Genomic DNA, 22,060 nt, shown 5'->3' on the forward strand with positions numbered 1-22,060 from the left:
AGCATCCACCTGATTTTGGCCCGATCTTGACTCTAATTGTGGCTCTAGTCTTAATATTAATTTGACCTTGATCATGTATTAGATTTTTACCCTAATCTTTACATTAACATTGATATAACTATAAGTCTCGACTTTTACCTTCAGTCATTTTGATCATATTAGACTATGAGTTCACTTTTTATTTTTATATTATTTTTCGAACTAAGATAATTTATTATTTTTCGAACTAAGTCATTTTTAGTTCCAAAAAATCATTGATTTTATTTTTGGGCTAAGGCGAGATTAACATAAGTATATAGAGAATTAATATCTAACAAATCTACACCCCAACTTCTCATCATGAATATTGACATCTTTCTTTTGCCTCCAATGTGATATTTTAGAAAGGGGAAAAAAAAAACTTATTAAGGATAGATGGCTATGTTTGTAACTAAAATATAATTTTCTTTAACTACGAAAAAAATATCAATACTAAATTATCGTTGATTTACTTGTTAACAAAGTTTTGAATATGATTTTTTTTTTGTTGAATAAGGATATTAATTGAAGGGGTTTTCAATTTCCATCACCGAAATAATATGAGAGGTTTTCAATTTCCATCATCAAAGCAATGAGAGAATTTCAGAGATCAATATAGAATTATGGAGTATGAATTTATTTATGTTTAAAGCAACACTATCAACTTATTGACTATTTTATCATTTTATATGAGCTTGAATCATCTTATATTTCTATAAATTTTATTTTTAATTTACTTATGATACTTTTATTATTATTATTATGAATTTACATTTGATATTTTAGGTCCAAGAATTGGACCAATTAAGGCTAGGGCCAAGATAGGGCCAATTTGGGCCATGGACAGGGCCAATCAGAGCCAATCAGGGCTAGGGACAGGGCCAATCAGGGCTAGGGACAGGGCCAATCAGGGCTAGGGACAGGGCCAATCAGGGCTAATCAGGGTCAGGGCCAATCAGGGCTAATCAGGATCAATCAAGGCTAATTAGGGTCAGGACTAGGGCCAATCAGGGCCAACCCATCCCGACCCAGCCCAATTAGGGCCAATTAGGGCGGGAATGGGCTTGGCTTGGCCTTGTAGGGCTTAGGGCCAAGGACAATAATCCTTGGCCCTGAACTAGGGTCAGGGTGGGAATGGGCTTAGATTAGAACATATAGGGTTGGGCTTGGGATTGCAAAAGCCCGGCCCAGCCCGGCCCAGTTGCAGCCCTAGGTGGAAGGGTTTCGTCTTCTCTATATTCGGGAATGGGTTGTAATGTCAGGTGGAGTAAGACTTGCCTTAGCCTCTAGGATGAAGGGGATAACACTACATTTCTCTTCTGTTCAGTTATGAACAATTCTTTGAAAGCATCAATCCCAGCACAAAACACATTTATAGCACCAAGGGGAGCCCATACCTCAGCTAGCCTTTTACAGATAGCAACAGTAGATTATTTGTGAAATTTGATGGCATAGCTATACAGCAGGTGATTCTCTTCCTGTGCAGCAGAAGATGTAGACCCTTTTTGGTAGTGGAGACGACTCGAGGGATCCACCATTTCCAGACTCCATAACAACCTTTGTTTTCCTCACTAGTCTTGTTAAAAGAGCAAGTACCTCCTGAGTTTGATGGAGTGAGGGGCTATCCAGTCTGATTGTCTTCCATCCTTAGCGTACACTGACTGCAACCAAGAAGAAAACAGAAGAAGAAAAAAAGACACTGCAGCTGGAAATGTGGGGGAGAAGAATCTCGGATACCCTACAAGAAGAATAAGAATTAAAGGGGCAATAAAGGAGCTGGGTATTTAGGTGGGGGAGTACTGCCACCGGCCACCATAAATGTCAAAAAAATGAAGATTTGAAAACCAATAGGTTTGGGTGTTGCGCCATAAATAGAAAGAGAAAAAGGGGAGGTGAAAGATCTTATTCAAACATTTTAAAGGATTGTTTGATTTGCTTAATGAATGAGAGACACGTGAGATGGGACGACTTCACTAGTGCTGAGCATTGAGATCCACCGCAACAACTTGTTAACAACCTGTGAGTGTAACCTCCACCGGCATTGTTAGCCTATCCGTTGCCCTCAAGAGCCATCACTTGGCTCCCCAGGGGGAGCTTAGGCTACAGAGGAACCTTTTTGCGGGGGAGAGAGTCGTCTTGGTTCCAGAAAATAGGGGAGCAAGGCAGGAGTGGGAGGGGAAGATGGCGGAGAGGAGGAGAGACTCCATGTTAATCTCCTGTTATTGTCTCATGTATAGCCAAGCGTTAAAGGTAGGAATCATGTGTATATAAAGCATTTAGTTACCTATAGAAGTGATGTAAGTAGGCTGAACCAGCCATCTAGGCCCTAGACCAAGCCCAAGTGGCGCACCTAGTGGGCTGGCTGGCCTCTGAGGGGCATTTTGGTCATTTTCCCACTTCTTTTGATGGTTATTTTTGTCCAGTTATTTTTGTGAGTCCGTATCTAATTTGATTTCTTTGATTAAGTTAGTATTTTTGTCCCAGTTTGGGTTGGAGTCCCCAGTTGGAAATATATTTTAAATTGAGATTCCTTTTGGATAATTATCTTTTATTTTGCAAGTTACTTTCATTTATTTGTGGTGGTTATTTATTAATTATTGAGTTGTAAAAGGGATCCTCGTCTATAAAGCATTCCTTAGTTGAGTCAAGTTACATTTCGAAGTTAAGAGGCTTTCTCCCTCCAATTGTAAGGTTATATATAGCCCACCCTACTTTATTGTAAAGGATGTTGATTTGATGAATACAAATTTCTGTTTGAAGGCAAACAACGTTGTGGTCTTCTTGGGAGGGACACAACGGATTTAGAAAGGGATTCTTCTTCAATTTCAGCAACCTTCTTCAACTGCAGCTTCCATAACCTAATCCATGAAAGTACTGCATCCACAGCCCCCTTCCCCCTTCTTCTGTCTCACCCTTCTTCTTGTGCAGACTTTCTCACCACACCAAAACCTTGTGGCACCCTCCCCAGCCCCTTCTACACCTTGCGGCAACCCTCCCCTCTTTTTTTTTATTTCTCCCGTGTTGGAACTTGTGGCAGTTCTGCAATTTCAGAACAGGAAAAAGAAAGAAAAGAGAAAAGAAAGAAAGAGAAGAATGAAAGAAGAAAGAGAAGAATGAAAGAAGAAAGAGAAGAATGAAAGAAGAAAGGAAAGAATGAAAGAAGAAAGAAAAGGAGAAAAAGAAAAGAGAGAAAGAAAAGAGAGAAGGAAGGCAATTACCTACATAATGCAAGTTTTCTGCATCCCTAATTGTTACCCTCTGATCCCTATCCCTTGAGTTGAATTTCTTTCCCTCCAAAGTTTCCGCCCATTAGGGATTGGTTATAACCTTAATTTGTCTCAAACCACCAGCCTGTTTTAATATTTGTTAAAACCCTAAACTGTTCCCGAGTCCTCACAAAACCCCTCCTGCACCTAGCCATGAAGCTTTAGTTAACCTTAACCATACCAACTTAATCTAGACATCCTTTTCCATCTCTGGGTAAGCCTGGTTATCTCAAACGCAACCCATTTTTATTTTGTTAAATCAAATCGTACCTGACTCTCCCTAGACCTTACCCATCTCAAATTTCATCGTTAGATTCGTTGCTTAATAGGGTTACTTTCTCCCCCCATCAACCCATCTAGGTTGGTTTAGAATTTCTAATTCCCAGGATTGGTTCTTTATTTGTTGGTTCACCAAGGATAGGATTTTGGGGTAACCAAGGGAGATATTTATCTCAAGACCCTTAACCCTAGGTTACATCAAGAAGTGGACACCATAATTCTTAAATAGGTTTCTTCTTAACTGGAAGGCTGAAGATTGTCCTGTATAGACTGCGAGTTATTACAAGGGGAGAGTTTGACCACAAATAGGCTGGTATTCATAGATTTGTTTGCCACTGTGCATGTTTGAAAGATAGGGGGCTTATTTGCCCCAAGGTTGAGGGGGTGGAACTCTAGAGGAGACGCCTTGAAGGCAATTAACTAACAGAGTGGTTAAACATGGATAAGGGGACTTGAAGATACCCCCTTAGGGGTGTGCATGGATCGGGGAGGAATAAGCTCCCTTGTGGCTTCTGGTAGGTCTTCTCTTTGTGTTCACATCAGGTCCAAACAGCCATTAATGCTCGGAAAGCTAGTCTTAAGTCTTGGTAAATGACAAAAGCTGTAGAAGATCTAAAGAGAGTATAAAGCTGCTAGAAATGAAGCTAAGAATATTGTGTGGAAAGCAAGGGCAAGGAATTGTGAAGACCCTATATGGGGAGGGGCTTTCAAGGTTAGATGTGTTACAAGTCATGATGGTAGAATCTTAGGAAGGGTTTAGGACATTTGAGGAGATGTGGAATGATTATTTTTACCGCGTGGTTGATGACGCAATCCGAGTATGGTGGTTTTGGAAGGTGTTCCACATTTAGACAGTTTTTTTTTTTGTTTTTTTGGGGGGGGGGGAGGGGTATACCTAAAATTAGTGTTTCTAAGGTAAAAGCTGCACTTGATGAGGTTAAATAACCAAAGTTCTAGGCCCAAGTGGGTTCCCATAGGAATGTGTGTTTGAAGCCATTAGGAATTTGTTGTTGATCTTGGCTAACCAACCTGTAAAATAAGACTCTGTGCATTGGCAGAACGGAAATGAATGGAGGAGAAACATTTTGTGGTACTGATTTGCAAAAATAAAAAGGCAATATCCAATGTTGTAACAGCCATAGAAGAATAAAACACTGGGCATGATCCAGCGGCAGGCCTCCCACCTTGGGAAACCCACGACTTCTCTCAAGTCTTTCTTCAGCTCAAAATTTCATTAACTCAAAACTAAAAATTACATTGGACTAATGGGCTATTTATAGCCTTCAAAAAGAGACTTTGGCTGATTTGCTAATGGATTAGGACCCCAACTCTTGACCAGAACACTCAAAATATAATCAAATTGCTACAAGACAGTCACCCTAGATTTGGAATCTACTAAACACACATGCTTAATTAAACTTTAAGAGATCTTAAAAACTACATGCTAATTAAGATAACTTAGGCCTCAAACAAACAACTCCCAATAAAAAAAAAACTCTTAAAAAACTCACAAATTAGGACTCTTTAACTAACCAAAGAAAAGTAGAAAAGGACTCCACAAAAATAGCTGGACCTATTTCAAACTAAATATGACTTGAACTAGGGGTGATTAATGACCAAAATGCCCTTGTGTTGGTTCAGCCCCTTGGGCTTGCCTCAAATTGCTAGTGGGCCTGGGCCCTCTTCCTGGGCTGTCCTTGGATAGTTACATCAGCTATCCCCTTCTTGAAATCATTCATCCCCAATGAATGGCTGATATGGGCTTGCCCTAGTTCAACCTTCTTGACAGCTTTGGTGGGTCTTGAAGGACTGGTCTTGGTTTGTCGTGGCTTGTCGTGGCTTGTCGTGGCTCGAGGCACTTGAAATCTCTAACAGGCTCTTCTTGTATTTTCTTGGGTGGGACCATTAGGAGTTGGTGCTCTATTTTATTGGTACTCTTTTAATTGGTGCAGAGAGCTTGCCTTTTTGCTTCTTCAGGAAGGTTGAGAGGTAGGAGCACAGTTTTCTTGCCTTTGTACTATAGAAGGTACATGTGTTCTCTCTGCTAGAGATGGTGATGTTGTTGTTTAGAGCCAGGGTCTGCCTAGAATGATGTCTGAAAGCTTTGTGGGAATGATGTCGCACTAGATTTGAAGACTGACTGGAACTAAGCATCTGGTACTGACCTCTATTCTTGCACTGTTCAAGAGGGATACCTTGTACGGTTGAGGGTGCTTCTCAGTATTGAGCCCTGCCTTCTTAATGAAACCTTCTGAGACAGTGTTAATACTGCTGCCACTGTCAACAATCATCTGGGCTAATAGCCTTCCTACTTTGACCCTGGAGTAGAATATGCTGCTTCTCTTCCAGTCCCCTGGTTCAGTCTCTGATACTAAGATCTTGGCCATCACATTGAGGTTGCTGGGTTTGGTGATCTCTTCCAAGAATTGTGCATCTGATTCTTCTTCAACTGGGGAATATGTTACCTCTTCTTCATGTCCCTGTTGGAGTCAAATACTGCAACTCTCTATTTTTGTGGACAGTCTCTGGCACAGTGACCCTTTTCATGACAGTAATAACAACCCCCAGGATTGATGGTGGTGGGGAAACTTCTCCTTATATCACTCTTAGGTGGCAGAGCATTAGGAAGGGTGGTGGAAGGGGGAGGAGGTATGGTGTATGTTTATCTCTCCTGGCATCCTTACTGGACTGTTTCCTCCTTTGGGCCAACTAAGTTTCAACTGAACACTAGTTTTCAGTTTTTTTCATGTTTTGCAAAAACTACCATCGATGAATTATCGACCTTCAGTGATACCCTTCTATGTCAACATTACCTTGCTCTGCTATCAAACCAAGGTTCTGTCAAACCCTAACCATAGTCTTGACCTACCCAAGCTGGCCAGTTCATCCTTGATTCTGGATATTGGCCCGTAGTTGGTTTCCAACCACAGACTACACCGTAGAGGCAATCTGAAAGTGACCTTAGGAGATGTGGTGAGGAAAAACATCTGTAGTTTGTTTCATCTGTTTCATATGATATTGAATAGAGCGTTTGGAGGGCGAGGATCCGTGTAGCCAGTCCTAGTTAGTTTGTGTATTACTGGTTGGTTTGTAGTAGTAGTTCTCTCTTTGGTAGGATCCATGTAGCCGATCCCTTTTAATTTGGGTAAGGTTGAGTTGTTGCTCCAATTTAGTCTGTCATTTTCAATTAATAAATTTGGTCTGGGCTCCTTAATTGTATTCCTACATAAGCTTTGAGGTTCTGATTATTATGAATCTGCCACTCCTCCCTACTAAATTTGAGATACTTTCCAAAGTTGCCATTTTCTTTCTTTTGGTTATTGTTGAATTGGGTGTTTCCATTGCAAGCCTAAATGGGGTTTCAAACCGTGTGATCATATCGGTATGAATTGGCGGTGAACTGATATTCATTAACATAGGATTTAACAATTCCAGAGGACATTAATCTTGGCAGGGAACAGCGACCAGGCGAACGGCCAGGAACGAAGGGTGGAGATGGAACAAGGGAAGGAAAACCTCCCCCCCCGCATCCAACCCCCCCTACCAAAAGCGGGAATGGAGCGAAGAACAAGCAATGGAGGGGGGTGTGTGTTAAAGATGAAAGAATTACCTCAAATCTTTTTATAATTTTATTACGTACAACAATTACATGAATTAGGTATTATCTTCTGTGGTATCCCTGGAAGCACATCCTTTGCTAGCGGCTCTACTGTGCGTTTTCCATCTTAGGTAAGGTTCATACCAACACTGCAGTTTTTCTCATAATTTGTAACATCAAGGAATCACCAACTGCATCGCTAATAACTCTTCATCAGTAATTGTCCACCATCAGACAGAATCCCTAGGAAAAAACTAAAAGTTCAACTGTGGTAATCCTCTCTCAAGGAATGGAAAAAGAAAACAAAATTGTGTCCCATCTCCATTGGGAAAGTTTTGGCACTCCCCCAAGTTACCTCCTAAATTAATGCCACCCCTTTAGTCATCCAATATATCAATCAGACCCCCTATAGGAAAAGAAATATGTCAATGACACCCCTTGTCATTAGGAATCACAGTTAAGTGCTGATGTAAGCAAGTTAATTTTTTCAAAAAGACAAGAATAGCCTTGAACGAACAATCTTACGCTTGACGCATCTTGTCTTCTTCCGATTTCTGTTCTCCCATGAATATTTTTTTCGTCTTCAGCTCTTTCTCCATCTTCTTCCCTTACAATGTAGGGGTTATACTGGACATGAATAAATAAAAACTAAGACTAAAAGTGTTAGTAATAGGAGGCCTGACTTATAAATTGGATAACTCAGGGGATGGCATTAATTTTAGGGGATAACTCAGGGTGGTGCTCAAAATTTACCCACCTCCATTTCCCCGTGAAACCAATTGTCTTCCATTTCCCATAGATTTCTTTATTTATATTATGATTCCCGGAGACCAGAGCATCAAGTGCTTTAGTAGCTCTGGATATTGCTAACTATGCTCCAATCCTTGCGGGCTGATAGCATTGAGTTCTTGTCAGTTTGGCTTTTCTGTTCTCTTCTAAGTTTATTCTCTCGTGGATGCTTCAAACTATTTAACCAAGGTTCATCGGCCCCCCTTGCAGAATAATGTGTCTGTACCAATGGAGGTAATTTGTATCGCTGATGCACCATGTGCTTTTCCTCATGTTAATGTGCAAATGAGTTGTCTCAGAGAGGTGGTGCGGGGGGATTTATGAAATTTTGGGTTGGAAGGACCTATTGTGCTTTGAATTTAACTCGAAAATTTTAAGGTCTTCTGAATTATTGCTTTGGAGTTTGCGTGGATGCTCAGACTTGGTAGCCTGTCTTTTTCGCTCCTACATGATGACTGCTGCATGTAAGGCTTGCAGTTTCGGAACTTTGGATACACATCTAAGGGGCTCTCTTTCTGGGAGGAACAGATGGGAAGAAACGAGAATTTTGAGGTGATCATGGGAAGAAATGAGAATTTTTAGGAGATCATGGACCAACTTGGGGCCTAATCCTTAAGCTATTCAGTAGAAACCTGTAGGAGCTGAAGTTTTTTAAAGAGGAATTGATGCACCAATTCTCTGGATTAGTTGAGGAAATGTTTATATTTATGCCATACCATATGAAGGAGAAGTTATGATGGTTTACTGGATGATATTTACTTCTTATGAAAGAATAATAATTCTTGTTTCAAAGAAACCCCCTCTTCATTATTGGTTCTTTTTGTTTTATCTTTTATCCATTGATTTAGATTTTCATTACAAACAGGTCAGATTTTCCATCTCTTGCAAAGCAGAGCAGCTGGGGATCCAAAGCTACAGCTGTTAAAGGAACTGTAGCAGGATCCACAAGTCGTCAAAAGTCTGCAGGTAGCAGATCAGCTGATTATTCTGTTTCGTCTTCTGCTGTTTCCCAGTCCTCAGTACGAGGAAAACGGGACACCGTATCCAAACAGTCAGGTTAGCCTTCTCCTTTCTGCTGTAAAGTGTTTCATGTTTTTTTTTTTTTTTGGGGGGGGGGGTGTTAGGTGGTGGTGGGGGGAGATGCAATGTGATTGTGTGAGGAAGCCTTAACAAAGGCCGAATTTCTGCCTTTCATTGGGCAATCAGTTTATCCCATTCTCTCCATTTGTGCAGGAGTTACAGTCCTGGACAGAAACCATAAACCATTTTCCCTAGATGTTCATAAATGTTTTTGTTCTAACGACTTTTAAATGTTACTGAATGTTCTGCAGAGGCCATGGATTTCAGAGATTGGTGTGAAAGTGAATCTGTGAGGCTTACTGGGACAAAGGGTACTGTACTGTTGCATTATCTTTAATTTTTAAATAATTGCATCTTGACAAATTTTTATGTAGTCTTCTTGGAATAGATAAGTTAGGTCCTTTCTCTTGTTTGCGTGCATGAACATGTGCATGGGCATGTGTGTTTAGTTTTCAGTTCTCAAGGGGTTACTTTAATCCAAAATCACGTCTCCTCGGCAAACTGGAGTTGAAGGTAGAATAATTTTGTGTGATCCCTTGCTTCCCTGTGGGGATTTGATGCAATGCTGCCTTCACGTGCCTTTCGGGCTCATTGAGTCAAATTGAAAATTGGAAGTCCATGGTATGCCTCACTGGACTGCCTGAGGCACTGATGCATGGATTTTCATTATTCTTCTCGGCTGTGCAAAGTGATGGAATTCTAGTTAACAATGGTCATCTAGATGGGAGGGTTTAGAAGCTTTGATGTTCTTACTATTTTGTGGAGTTAATTTTGTTACCTAAACCCTGATACCTGGGTTTGTTTGGTCAATTTTTCTTCTCATATTTCATTAGTACTGACTCAAACATGAATCTTGTTGGTCTACTGTTTCCCCAGATACAAGTTTCCTAGAATTTTGTCTGAAGCAGTCAACATCCGAGGCTGAGACACTTCTGAGAGAGAATCTTGGCTCATTTGATCCTGATCATGAGTTCATTGACATGTTTCTCAACTACAAGGAACTGTTGCCAGCTGATGTGATTGACATTGCCTTCCGGTCTCGAAATGATCGAAGGGTGGAAGGTTTTGGTGTTGGAAATGTAAATACCGAGAGTGCAGGTGCTGGGGACTTTGATTCAGACATGGTAGCAGATGGGTCTGCCAAATCAGGAAGCAAGAGGAAGGGGAAGAAGGGGAAGAAGGTGAGCGCAGCGGTTCTGGGTTTCAACGTCGTTAGCAACCGCATCATGATGGGTGAGATTCAAACCCTGGAGGATTAGAAGATGTTTGAAGTAAAAGGTTGTATATACATTTGTCTGAAGGGCACTTTTGTAAATGTAGTTTTTGGATTTTTTTTTCTTCTTTTTTTTTTTTTTTTTAAATCCTCGCACCCCAACCACTTCTCTTCAATAGAGTTGCAGCGGCAGGCAGTAGTGTGTCAGCTAAAGCGGTTTTGTGGAGTAATACTTCAAAAGCAGTAGATCCATTCCCCGTGATTCACTTATTTCGAAGAGAAAGGCCTACGGCCGGTTTAATTCAATTTGAAGTCGAAGCATAGCTTATTTCTTGTTTCCTCTGACTGATATTCCAACATTCTTCAATTTATTACTTTTCTCCCGTAGTATTAAAATAGAATCTTAAAGACCAACCATGCAACTCCGTGGTGCTTTACAATTCACGAGGCTGCACTGAGTATTCCTGTTAGAGGCGTAAACGGACCGGATTTGGATCGGATATTGGTAATACTATATTTGCATTTTATTATATTCGAACAGGATTTGGATAATACATTATGGGTTTTGGTTTTCGGACGGATTCAGTTGAATTTGGATAATTATTTTCTTAAATAGATTCTTCTAAATGAACATGAATATATATTGGGTACAAGTTTTTGACTACATGTTTACATCTTTATCACTTTATTTTTTAGGGTTAAGTTTGAAATTTAAGAATTTAGATACTTAAGTGACTATTTTCCTAAATTTTTTACAAAAATAGCTATCTATCTCTGATAACAAATTTATAAAAATAAGAAAAATAAATTTAAATAAGTAACTTCATCGGATAATTTTATCGGGGATAATAATTGGTCGGGGATAATAATTGGTATGAAAAGGATAATATCATATCCGCATCCTATTAGTAATTGAACGGATTTGGATGCCCCTAAATGTATGCGGATGCGAATTCAAAAAGCGGATTTTAGTTATCCATTTACGCCCCTACTTCTTGTTTGTTCTAACTATCAATGAAATGATGTCACATAGGAGGATGTAGGTTATTAAGTAATGCTCTATGCACGAGAGACGATGATTGAAGAAAGTTGTTGTGGTTTTGTCAAGGTTTATAAGCCAGATTACTAGCCAACCCGTCTCAAACTGCAAGACTAGACCCAGTTCTGTTTTGAAGTTGCTTTTCTCTTTGGCTGTTTCTTTCATTTTTTCCGATTGCACCATTAAGAAGTTGAAGTTTCTATCTGCAACTTTACTCGATCCGTCAGCAAAAGTAATGGTGAATCATGATGTTAGCATGCTAGATAAAAAGCTTTGTATCAGCTGAATGGCGTTAGCTATATGATTCTTGCTTTTCAATCACCTCTGTTTGAGGCCATGTTAGATATAAGGTCTAAGCTATGCATGTTATCTTTGGTCGTATGTGCCTAGCTCTTCTAATTCTTTCATGATGTTAGCATGCCATAAGTGAAAATCCATTTGCCTTATAAAGGATGAGGGTGATCTTGAACTAATACAAGTGAAAAAATGCGAATTTTGCTTTCTGTCACTTGTGCGGAAATAAGCTTCTTGTGAAGGGATTGCAAGTAAACTTCATTTTTTTGGAACAAATAAAGTCGAACTCACGACCTTTTTACTTAGAAGCGTTCGTCTTACGAACCAAACAACCTTGTGACGGTAAAGTCCAAGAAGGTCTTGGTCTCAAAACTCCATCTCTCTACACCTTCTCCCCCTCCTTCCCCTTTCCATCACCTATGCATATGGGCCTTACTCCTGGTGACTGGCCTAAAATGATATTAAAAAAAAGTTTGTAATACTGATTTGTATGAAAAGCATGGTGAACTAAGACACAGAAAAAAGATGTATCATTGTTTTATTTGGGATGAAATTAGAATTATCTTCAAGCACTCTACGATAACTCTATGCATACAACATTGAAATTTCATTACTTAAAATGCCAAAAAAAACACAAATAGAGGATTTATAGTTAAGTTAGGGCATTGAGCTAGGAAACTTCTATCTGATAGGGTAAACATCTATATTCTTCTCACGCTTCTCTATCATACATCATCAAGAGGGGTTAAGGATAGAGGATCTAGACTTGCCAGCCACCGTGTAAAATGATGGAAATGTGAGATGTATAATTTTCCTTCAAAGGAGTTAAGAGGTAGACCTTGCCAAGCAATACCATTTTTTTTTTTTACTTTTGCTTGGGTCATGTGCCTTAAATGCGCATGACCATCAAGTCGAAATTTCGACCGTCCGATCCGATATTTCAGTTGAGATTTCGATCTCGACTGTTAAATTTCGACGGTTGAGATCAAATTTCGACTCTAAACTCCTGAAATACTTGGCTTGATGGTCATGCGCATGACCCAAGCAAGGTCCATTTTCTTGGGTCAACCTAGCATACCATATACTGTCAGTATGTCTATTGTTTTTCTATCATATTTTCTTTGTTCTTTATTAATTCTTTTCAATTTTTCCCGAGGTCCAAATATAAGCGCTTTCTCATCTGTTTAGTAAAGCGGTTAGTAAAGCGGTTAAAGACTCTACCTCCCACGGGGAGGTTTTGGGTTCGCACCCATTCGGCGGCATTAATTTGAGGATGTAATCGTGGTGCGCGCAAGCTGGCCCGGATGAACCTCATAAAAAAAATCTAAAAAAAAAAAAGTTAAATTTGGCAACAAAAAAAAAAATGTTTGGAGCCTTAAGACTGTTTGGAATTATTAGGGATTTTACCAAAAAAAAAAAGATTAGTGTATTTTAGCATCTCCATGAGATACATCCCTACGTTTCCGTATATGTGAAGAGGAGAAAGAGTAATAATTATTATCTGCTTCGACTGTTAAATTTTACTTCTCTTCTCTCTTCCTTGCCTCTCCGGGTGTTTCTGATTCAGAGAGATCGAGAATGGTAGCTTCGGTGGCGATATCTGCGCCTTCAGGCTCATTAGCTTCGTCTTGGAACACAAATTTTCTCTCACACTCTACTCGGAGGTTGTTCTTGTTTTCCATCAACGTATTACTTTCCTGAATTCGCTTGTCGATTAATCCAATTCCGTTGGTAGGTTTTATTTGAATTTATTTTTCTTCTAATGCTCCTCCTATTATGCAGAAGCTCATCCAAACTAGCTGTTTCTGCTCTACCAAATCATCCTGGTAAGTTTTTTCGATTTGGTTTTCTCTGTAGGTTACCTATCCATGTTTTTAACGAATGCATCTTTTCCTTAGACCAAAGAAGTAGGAAACCCTCAACGGGAAACCCGGCCTGCAATTTGAATGTATAACTCTCGACTGTTTTTTGTTAGTGCGTCGGGGAGGTTTCGTGGAGCTGCTCTTAATTGACTTAGCATTTGCTTAAGTGTTCTGGTCACGTGTTTAGCGATAATAGCAATGCTTACCAAAACCAAGTTATTATCTTTTTTGTTTTTGGATAAATTTATATTGGCATGTATACACAGACTCCTAGTGTTAATTGGTTATATAAACTACTACATTTTACCAGGACCATTTGGAAGCAGTCATGGATTGTCTTTGAAGCAAAATGAGAAGATATGCTCTCCAAGTGATCCAAGGTACTCTTTATGGCCTTCTACTAATTGTATAGACGTACTTGTGTTATTTTATATTCATTGTGGAAGTGATTTATCAGTTTTTTTTTTTAAATGAGAGCAAATAAGGATGCTAATTGTTAGACTATCACTATTTCATTCTCTTCTTTTGGTTGTTATTGGCGATGTAATCCACCTATTTTATCTGGCCTATTATGCCAGATTTTCGAAATTTAGATTGTGTGGTTTATATATTCTTCCACCTAGAGTTCATTGATTTTTATCACATTCCTGCTGTATTTCCTTAAGTATGGTTTAGTTTTGAGTTGCTCTATTAAATTCTAGATTTCAAAATGAAATTCTTCCTCTTGGTTTCGTCTGTCACATTTGAATGTTATAGCATATTCATTTGGATCATCTTCATATCCATCAACTTGCCAGGCTTAGTGTACATACAAGTAGCTTGGGCTTTCTTCTGTTGCCTCTTGTTATCTGCCTTTATCTTTAAAGCCAGGACTTCTAAAGGCTGCATGGCTTCTCTGACACTGTTAATGGTTTTAAGTGTCCTCAAAAGTCATCTCAAGCTGATGGTAAGAATCAAATCTGCTGGTTTGTAAATAAATATTCCAAAGAGTACACTAATTGGAATACTAAGGTGCTTTCCTGTACTTTTTATCCTTGGGAGTTGGGACTGATAAACTCACATCTATGTTTGACAAATATAAAAAAATTCAACTGACTAAAACATAATAGTACAAACTTTCATATACTTCTAAAATGATAAAAATAGATGCTAACTACTTATAGTATATAAAAATGAAAAGATGATGGTTCGCTTTTGTATTACTTGCAAGAGAAACAGTGCACTTGTCTACGGTATATTGTTGATATCAAACTTCCGGTTATTGTGTTTCTTCAATTTCTAATGTTAGACTTCATGTTACGAATTTCATTCTTTTAATCATTGATATCCTATTGAATAGTTGCATTTCATGTAATTACAGTAGCCATGCTCCAATAAATGCCAGAAAGGGGAACCCACCTATAATGCCAGCTGTAATGACTCCAGGAGGACCTTTGGATCTTTCTACTGTGCTATTCAGGAACCGTATAATATTTATTGGACAGCCTATCAATTCACAAGTGGCTCAACGGGTTATATCACAGCTTGTGACACTAGCAACTATTGATGAAGATGCAGATATCCTCGTGTAGTTTTATTCCTTAGCATGCCATATTTCTTTTGCCTTTTTAAAATTTTTTATTTTATTCTGTATCTTGTATGTTGGATTACATACACCAGAGTATGAGGAAGTTAGATTCATAATTTCAGTTTGTGCATTCTCTTAATGAAGTTTTGCTTCTTATGGCTTAATGTTATCTCTTATCAGGTCTACCTGAACTGTCCTGGTGGAAGCACTTACTCTGTCTTGGCAATTTATGACTGCATGTCATGGGTAAACTCATTAAGTTCATCTTTGAGTATGCTTTCCTTGTGTTATTGCAACACGGTAGATGAAATTCTCATTGTTGATATTCGGACAGTAACTGTTATGTAACCATTACCAATCTTTCTTTTTGATCTGGCTTTCTGGGGTTTCTGTGATATCTCAGTTCTTTCAAAACTGCCATGCACAGAAACTGAAAAGTATGTAATTCACCATTGTTAGAGTTCAAAATAATTTGGTTTACACAAACAACTGAATGAAATGCTTGTACAAAATTTTGAATTCTGACAAAAGCAAGATTTTGATGAGTTTTTAACAGGTGACCCACTTTAGTGGGGGTGAAACTCCAAGCACCCCGCTTTAGTGCCAAATATTGCATGTGTAGTCATGCTTAAAGAGGCATTCTGTGAAGTTTCATGGAAAACCCCACTTGGAGCACCACAATGACCGTTCTGTGTTTTCGCTGAAATGGTTATTTATGCATAAAAAATTGGCTTAAATTTTGGTGGAATTTTGGCCATTTCTCCTAGATATCTATGTTCTCATAGGGGTCAAATCCCCACCAGTTTGAAATTCATTGCTGATGTGGTGATGTTTGAATGTCTATTGAGTGGGATGGTTTGAGCTGGTTTCTGAGTTGCATTGCATTAAAGGCATATGTCAAAACTTTTGCTGGTGAAACAAATGCTTATTTTGATTGTTCGATTTAAGATTAAAATGCTTAAAGCCTACCTCTTCAAACGAGGCAAAATCCTAGAGTTGAAGAATTTTCCCTCCTTAGTTCATATTTTAGGTTGCATGGGATATTCTGATGATGTTCCAACAGGATGTTAGAAGGGTGTTAAACCACGTTGTAAGAACCACCAATTAGTCAGTTGGCCAGATTTATAGAAATTGTAGCTGTTTGATTCAGTTGGTTCAAAGAGGGTTTTTATACTGGGAATTATCTTCTAAAGTTCTTAGATGGTTAAAATTGGTTAGAAAAATTAGGATTTCGTAGGTTTGCTGCTTAAACTTCGAGTATTTACATAAAATGCTTTTATATGTAAATGACATGTATTTATGTAGGATTTTGAGGCTATGTTCAATGATTGTGAAGGTTATGCTGAGTCAAATCCCTTGCATCATGCAGTCTTTGAAATGCTGTAGTAGATGAGATAAAGTATTTTCAGAAGATCACTAAGCTTCAATAAGTCATTGTCTCTGAATGGATTTGGATGTTTGTCAGTTGAGTCAAGGTATGATACCATGTAATGGAATCAAAGTTTAAAGTACCAGTAATGAAAAAGAGAGATGAAACTGAATCAACACCTCAATGATGGAGGAGATCTCTCCTTTTGTTGTATTAACAATTAAAAAGCTCTTGGTAATGGAATACTCATGGAAAACTAACCAATATACGCACTTCAACAAATCGGATCTTGGTTCATGATGGCCTTTTTGATGATTTTTGAATGTTAAAAGGGTGCTCATTTTTGCACTCCATGAGCAGAGTGAGAGAACAAAGTTGGCTGTGGTGATGTCAGAATTTGCAGCTATTTGTATCTTTTAGTGATCGGTCCTCTGTCTTCTTTGATCCCACTCGTTGTTCCAGTTCCTTTGCTTCCAATGCTTTGTACACATCTACTATTGCGTATCTGGAAAAATCATTGCCCTATGTATGCAGTTCCAATCCTTCCAGTGATGCCAGAATATTTTATAAGCTTCTGCCTGGGTTTAAAACCTTATAGATGGTGGCCTGAAACTACTTCCACACACCCAAACAAATTATATTTACTCCAGGGAATGTGTCGTCCCAGCTGATGGAACATTAGATTTTGCCTTCTGCTAAATATTAGTGAGTTCCGCTGTTTGAGAGTTTGAGAGGTGGCTTAATATAAGTATGGATTATGTTGCTGGATAGTATTGGATTTAATGTATTTGCTACTTGTTGACAATTTTTACTTGGGAGGGTTTTTTCTTAAAAAATTGAGATTAACCTAATGAAACCCATTACTGTTACTTTATGAAGAGAAGGGACCAGGCCAGGTTTGGGGCTTGTACATCTAATAAAATATTGTGTGCATTAACATTTTGGTCTATGGGACAGTTTTTCATTTTCATTTTTTTAATTTTTTTGGGGGGCCTGGGGGTGGGGGAATGTTGGGTTTGGAATTTAAAAAATTTTCATTACCATAATGAACTTTTGTTGCTGTTGTATTTAGGGGGAAAAGTTGTTTCTTGTACATCTAATACAATCTTCTGGCTGTCCATCTTTAATGTTCAGATAAAGCCTAGAGTAGGCACAATATGTTTTGGAGTTGCTGCAAGCCAAGGAGCACTTCTTCTTGCAGGTGGAGAGAAGGGCATGCGATATGCAATGCCAAATGCACGTATAATGATTCATCAACCACAGAGCGGCTGTGGGGTAAACATTCACTCTCTGGTCTGATTGATTGTTATGCATGTAAATGGACACTGGTTCAACCTATATAAGGCTAGTGGTCATGGATATGTGGTTCATATAGATTTTTCATGGATATGTGTATCTTTTTGTGTGCTAACGTGCCAAGTGCCTATTGCAAATATGCGAACAAGCCATTCTTCCTCCATTTTGTATGCTTGCAGTTTTGGGACACTCCACTATATATGCTAGAACTAAGAAATGATTTCCTTGCTCAATATTCCTACACATACCTAGACCCTTATCCAAGTAAACTAAAAATTTAGAATTCTCTAGAACTAAAACTGACTCTCCCTTTCTTTAACTAAAGACCAAAATCCAATTAAATCCAAGCTTGTCATGTAGACCCATTAGATATCTGAAAATCTTCTTCTCTGCCTTGCCACTGAGGTGTCCCCTTTCTGTAAAATGTAGAAGTCACACTCTCATCTTGAACTGGATTATTATACTCAGAAGCATTTTTTCTGGAACCATCTTTGTTACTGATCTTGTCCTCATATATCCCATTCTTTGCTTTTACTAGCTAAACTCTATTTGTTATTGTACATCAATGTTCATGTTAATACCAGTCGAAACAACAGCTCCACTATCTATTACTTAGCCAAGAATAGGAAGAAATTTAACCTCCAGCTATGTGTCAAGCTGCATCTTTGTCTTCACTTTACCCTTGATATCAATATTCTCCTGCTGTATGAAAATCCTGGAGAGGGTCTCTTTTCCAAAATTCCTTTCCCTTCCAGCTTACAGCTCTTATAAATCCATGTTAAAACCTCCAAAGCAGCTTCAGACTTCTTTGATCTTTCTTTTCTCGTTTTCAAAGTCGTTTGTTTATGCCTCATGCCTCTGGGATACAGTTTTCTCCTGTTGCAGAGGGACATTTACTTCATTCACACCTTCTGTTTTTAACTTCACATCTTGAATTGTTGCTTGTTTGCAGGGTCATGTGGAGGATGTGAGACGCCAAGTCAATGAAGCTGTTCAATCTCGTCATGTAAGATGTTATTGCACTTTGAAATATTTTTTAGTTGTATGCTTGTAATAATTGTTGATTTAAGCAACTTTATTCTATTTTTTCGTAACTTCAGTTGACATGGAAGCTCTTATTGCACAATCGTTTGGTTAAAAGTCGATACCCCAGCTTTTTTTAGCTCAAACTTGTTTTGACTGAGTCACTGACTCTAGTCCCAGTTTAGAAGTATCATTGTGAATTGATTTTACTTGCTCTCCTATGATTTCTTCTGCTTGTCAAAATCTGTTCTTGGTCTTTCTATCTTGAGATGACTTGGAAACTTGAGGTTTCTTGATGAAACCATGCTAGTCAATATTTTTTTCCAACAATTCATGTTGCTTGTCAAATTTTGACTTTGGAAGTATCCCCTCCCCCCCCCCCTTGCACCCAAAAAAAAAAAAAAAAGAGTTAGTTACACAATCAAAGTTGTTGGCCCAAACAATGCTTTACTAAGTTCGTCTGTCAACCTTTCTTAATATCTCTTAACATGTTTTCTGTCTTGCTTTAGCTTCTATCTGATTGTGTTGCAGAAAATTGACATGATGTATGCTGCTTTTACCGGTCAACCTCTTGAGAAAGTGCAGCAATACACTGAGCGGGACCGTTTTCTCTCATCTTCGGAGGTAATCATGTTCTGCACCTGATGATAATATCATGTGTTTTCTCATTGTACATTTGAGGTTTCTGTTAAGGCAAGTGATACATGTTTACCACATACATCCGAAGTTTTGGCTGTAAATTGGATTTGGATCAAAGGTATGATTTCAGTTAGATTTACTTGTTTATGAACACTTAGGTGGACCTTGATGCAATGGTAAGGTTGCTTCTTTGCAACATAGTGTTTGTGTGTTTTTAATTGGGAAACAGCCTCTCTGCAAAAGCAGGTTTTGTGCTGCATACAATATGACTTTCCTTAGACCCCAAACTGGTGGAAGCCTGATAAAATGGTGTACACCCTTCTATTGTTGTGAGCATTAAATGACATATCAATCATCAATAAAACATAAACATAGGCCTTCCTAAATTGGAAGGAGGCCTTGGAATCCACAGAATCTGCAGTTATAGTATTGCTGGCCTCCTCAAACTACTTTGAAAATCTCATTCAAGCATGATTCTATCTCAGGCAACTAGGTCTACTCCTATCTCCTCAAAATTTTTTTAATCCATCTGGAACATTGCCCAACCACTGGATCCTCGTTGTGGTGCACAATCCTTCTCTTCTCCCTTGGCCTTCAGAGCTGCCTCCTCTGTGATCATTGATTGGACCTCCATTTCCCTTTGGCTTGATCCTTGGCATCATCCCCGAGGGATCTTCTACAAATTTTTTGGGTGCCCACTCAGTTTTTTCTTCTGGCATTCCCAGAGCTGCCCTCTCCACCCTTGGCCCCTTGGTCTCCTCCCTCCCCTTTTCCACTTTCTCTCAAGTCTCAACTATAGGCTCTCCCCCCCCCCAGATTACACACACACCAGCCCTACCCACTCTCCCAGGAAAGAAAAGAGAAAAGAAATAACACTCCGTCTTGGACAAGCTTTTGTTGCCAACATCTCCTCCTCCCCCCGGGTTTCTTCATAAAGGTGTTTCATCTCCACTTTAAAATAATAATAATAATATAAAAAAATAAAGAAACAACCCTCCCTCTTGGACAAGTTTTTGTGGCCCTCTCCCTTGAAGAGGGTTTTCAGCTCCACCTCCACTTGGGAATTTGTCAAAACCCAGCACCCTGTCGCTTGGTCCTCTATTATCTGGTTCAAAGGTCGAGTTCCCACCACCGCTTTTAGGTTTGGGGATTTTTTATCCTTTGCCTTCCCACTCAGCTGTTCTCTTCCACACCCATATCCTTGTTTCCCTTATTTGTGTCCTTTGTTGGAATTATACTGAGGCCGTTGACCACTTATTCCTTCCCATCCACTCTCCCTCTTATTTGGAAGAAAGCTTCAGATTCCATCTGGTTTAGAAGTAGGCGACCTTTTCCCTTTGGGCAATCTGTGACACTGCATTTAAGCTTCTATTTCAAGCTGCGATAACTCATATTTGGATGGAGGAGTTTTGGGATGAAACTTGACCAGTGAAATAGGAATAGGGCCCTCTATTGCATGAGCTCGGCTATAGTTATTGATTTGGCTAGTCGTGATGGGGATGATAAAATAATGGGTGATTGAACAGTCAATGCTCATATGATGATCCTTACTGAGTTAGATGAGGCTTTTGATTCATGGGCATGGTATATCCAAATCATTCCAATTTTAAACGTTATGCACCACCAGAATTCCTCCTCACCTTGTTCACAGAATCACAATCAGATCTGAGTCTATTTGGAATATCAACATTTGCCTTGTTGCTTACCAAATTTTGTAAGAAGCATCTTAGAGGATCACATTCCCCTGACTTGATCGTGGTAGAATCCATTGGGGAGCCTTGGATAGGAACCCATCCAGAGGATTTCCTTGGTACATAAAACTGGCCACTTAGGATGATTATTTGGGCCTGAAGATGTCCTATGTGGGACTTGTGCAATGGGGTCTCCTATCTGTCTTTATGGTTTATACCACTTGGTAGGTTTTTTAACGTGAACCTGATGGTTACTGCATGATATTTCTTTCTCTAAATGGTTATACTGATACTCAGTACTCATTCTTTGGCTTCCTGGGCAGGCTTTGGAGTTTGGTCTCATCGATGGTGTCTTGGAGACTGAATATTAAATTCATAGGTGGAGATTTATCAAAGCTTTTTTTAAAGCAAGTTGTAATGTAGGGATTTCATGCAATACCTGTGAATAATATCATTCTGAATTATTTTTTTCCCCATACAATGTTGATGTGCTTGAGTTCAGGGAGTAAGTCAGGTTGATGCATCAATGTTCGAGATTGGGAAACTCTGTAATCCTTATCCCCTTTTTTGCTTTGTTTTGGTTCAGTTACTTGGTTATACTTTTTGCAGTTCTGTTGTCTTAACCTAGTGAAGGGAGTACTTTTGGAAATGTTGATTATGGTTATTGTTCATATTACCTGGACCTGCAAAGACTCCTGATTATCTGGCTCTTGGAGATTTTTTTTTTCTTTTGCGAATAATGTATATAGTCCGATCCTAAACACCCCTTTATCCAATCAAACTTCAAAAGATGAAGGCTTAAAAATAAAAAAAAAAGTTCAAAAATGTTTAAAAATTATTTTTTATGTTCTAAAACACAAATCCAAAGATTATTGTATTTGCCTTATACCCTTCTGCCATTTGTTGAGGAGGGGAATTTACTTCTAAAGTCTAAACACTGATAAGATGGACTAGATGTTGATTTCTTCTTAGAATTGTCGTGGAGGGGTGTGAAAGGAACACAATCTTTTATTTCTGTAGTAGATTTAGATTCAACA

General features: G+C 38.9%; 2 protein-coding genes across 3 annotated transcripts in view; both read left to right on the plus strand.

Annotated features, from left to right (window-relative positions):
• Nucleotides 1–10,812, plus strand: part of LOC149014728 (GYF domain-containing protein) — a 35,656-nt gene extending 24,844 nt beyond the window's left edge. For both annotated transcript variants that reach the window (XM_089156472.1, XM_089156473.1), the window contains exons 8-10: nucleotides 8,816–9,006; nucleotides 9,282–9,341; nucleotides 9,907–10,812. In XM_089156472.1, the coding sequence (XP_089012598.1) occupies nucleotides 8,816–9,006; nucleotides 9,282–9,341; nucleotides 9,907–10,289 (634 nt within the window). In that variant the 3' untranslated portion in view covers nucleotides 10,290–10,812. The remainder of the gene's footprint in view (nucleotides 1–8,815; nucleotides 9,007–9,281; nucleotides 9,342–9,906) is intronic.
• A 2,229-nt stretch (nucleotides 10,813–13,041) lies between these two features.
• Nucleotides 13,042–21,672, plus strand: CLPP6 (CLP protease proteolytic subunit 6). The gene is made up of 9 exons (XM_089156253.1): nucleotides 13,042–13,240; nucleotides 13,359–13,402; nucleotides 13,749–13,818; nucleotides 14,799–15,003; nucleotides 15,186–15,251; nucleotides 17,509–17,649; nucleotides 18,623–18,676; nucleotides 19,225–19,317; nucleotides 21,347–21,672. The coding sequence occupies exons 1-9, from the start codon at nucleotides 13,155–13,157 to the stop codon at nucleotides 21,392–21,394; spliced, it is 807 nt and encodes a 268-aa protein (XP_089012379.1). The 5' UTR covers nucleotides 13,042–13,154; the 3' UTR covers nucleotides 21,395–21,672.
• The last annotated feature ends 388 nt before the right edge of the window (nucleotides 21,673–22,060 follow it).

The sequence above is a fragment of the Hakea prostrata genome, chromosome 5, assembly GCF_041222555.1.
Source record: "Hakea prostrata isolate BN-2017 chromosome 5, UWA_Hpros_2, whole genome shotgun sequence".
Taxonomy (NCBI): Eukaryota; Viridiplantae; Streptophyta; class Magnoliopsida; order Proteales; family Proteaceae; genus Hakea; species Hakea prostrata.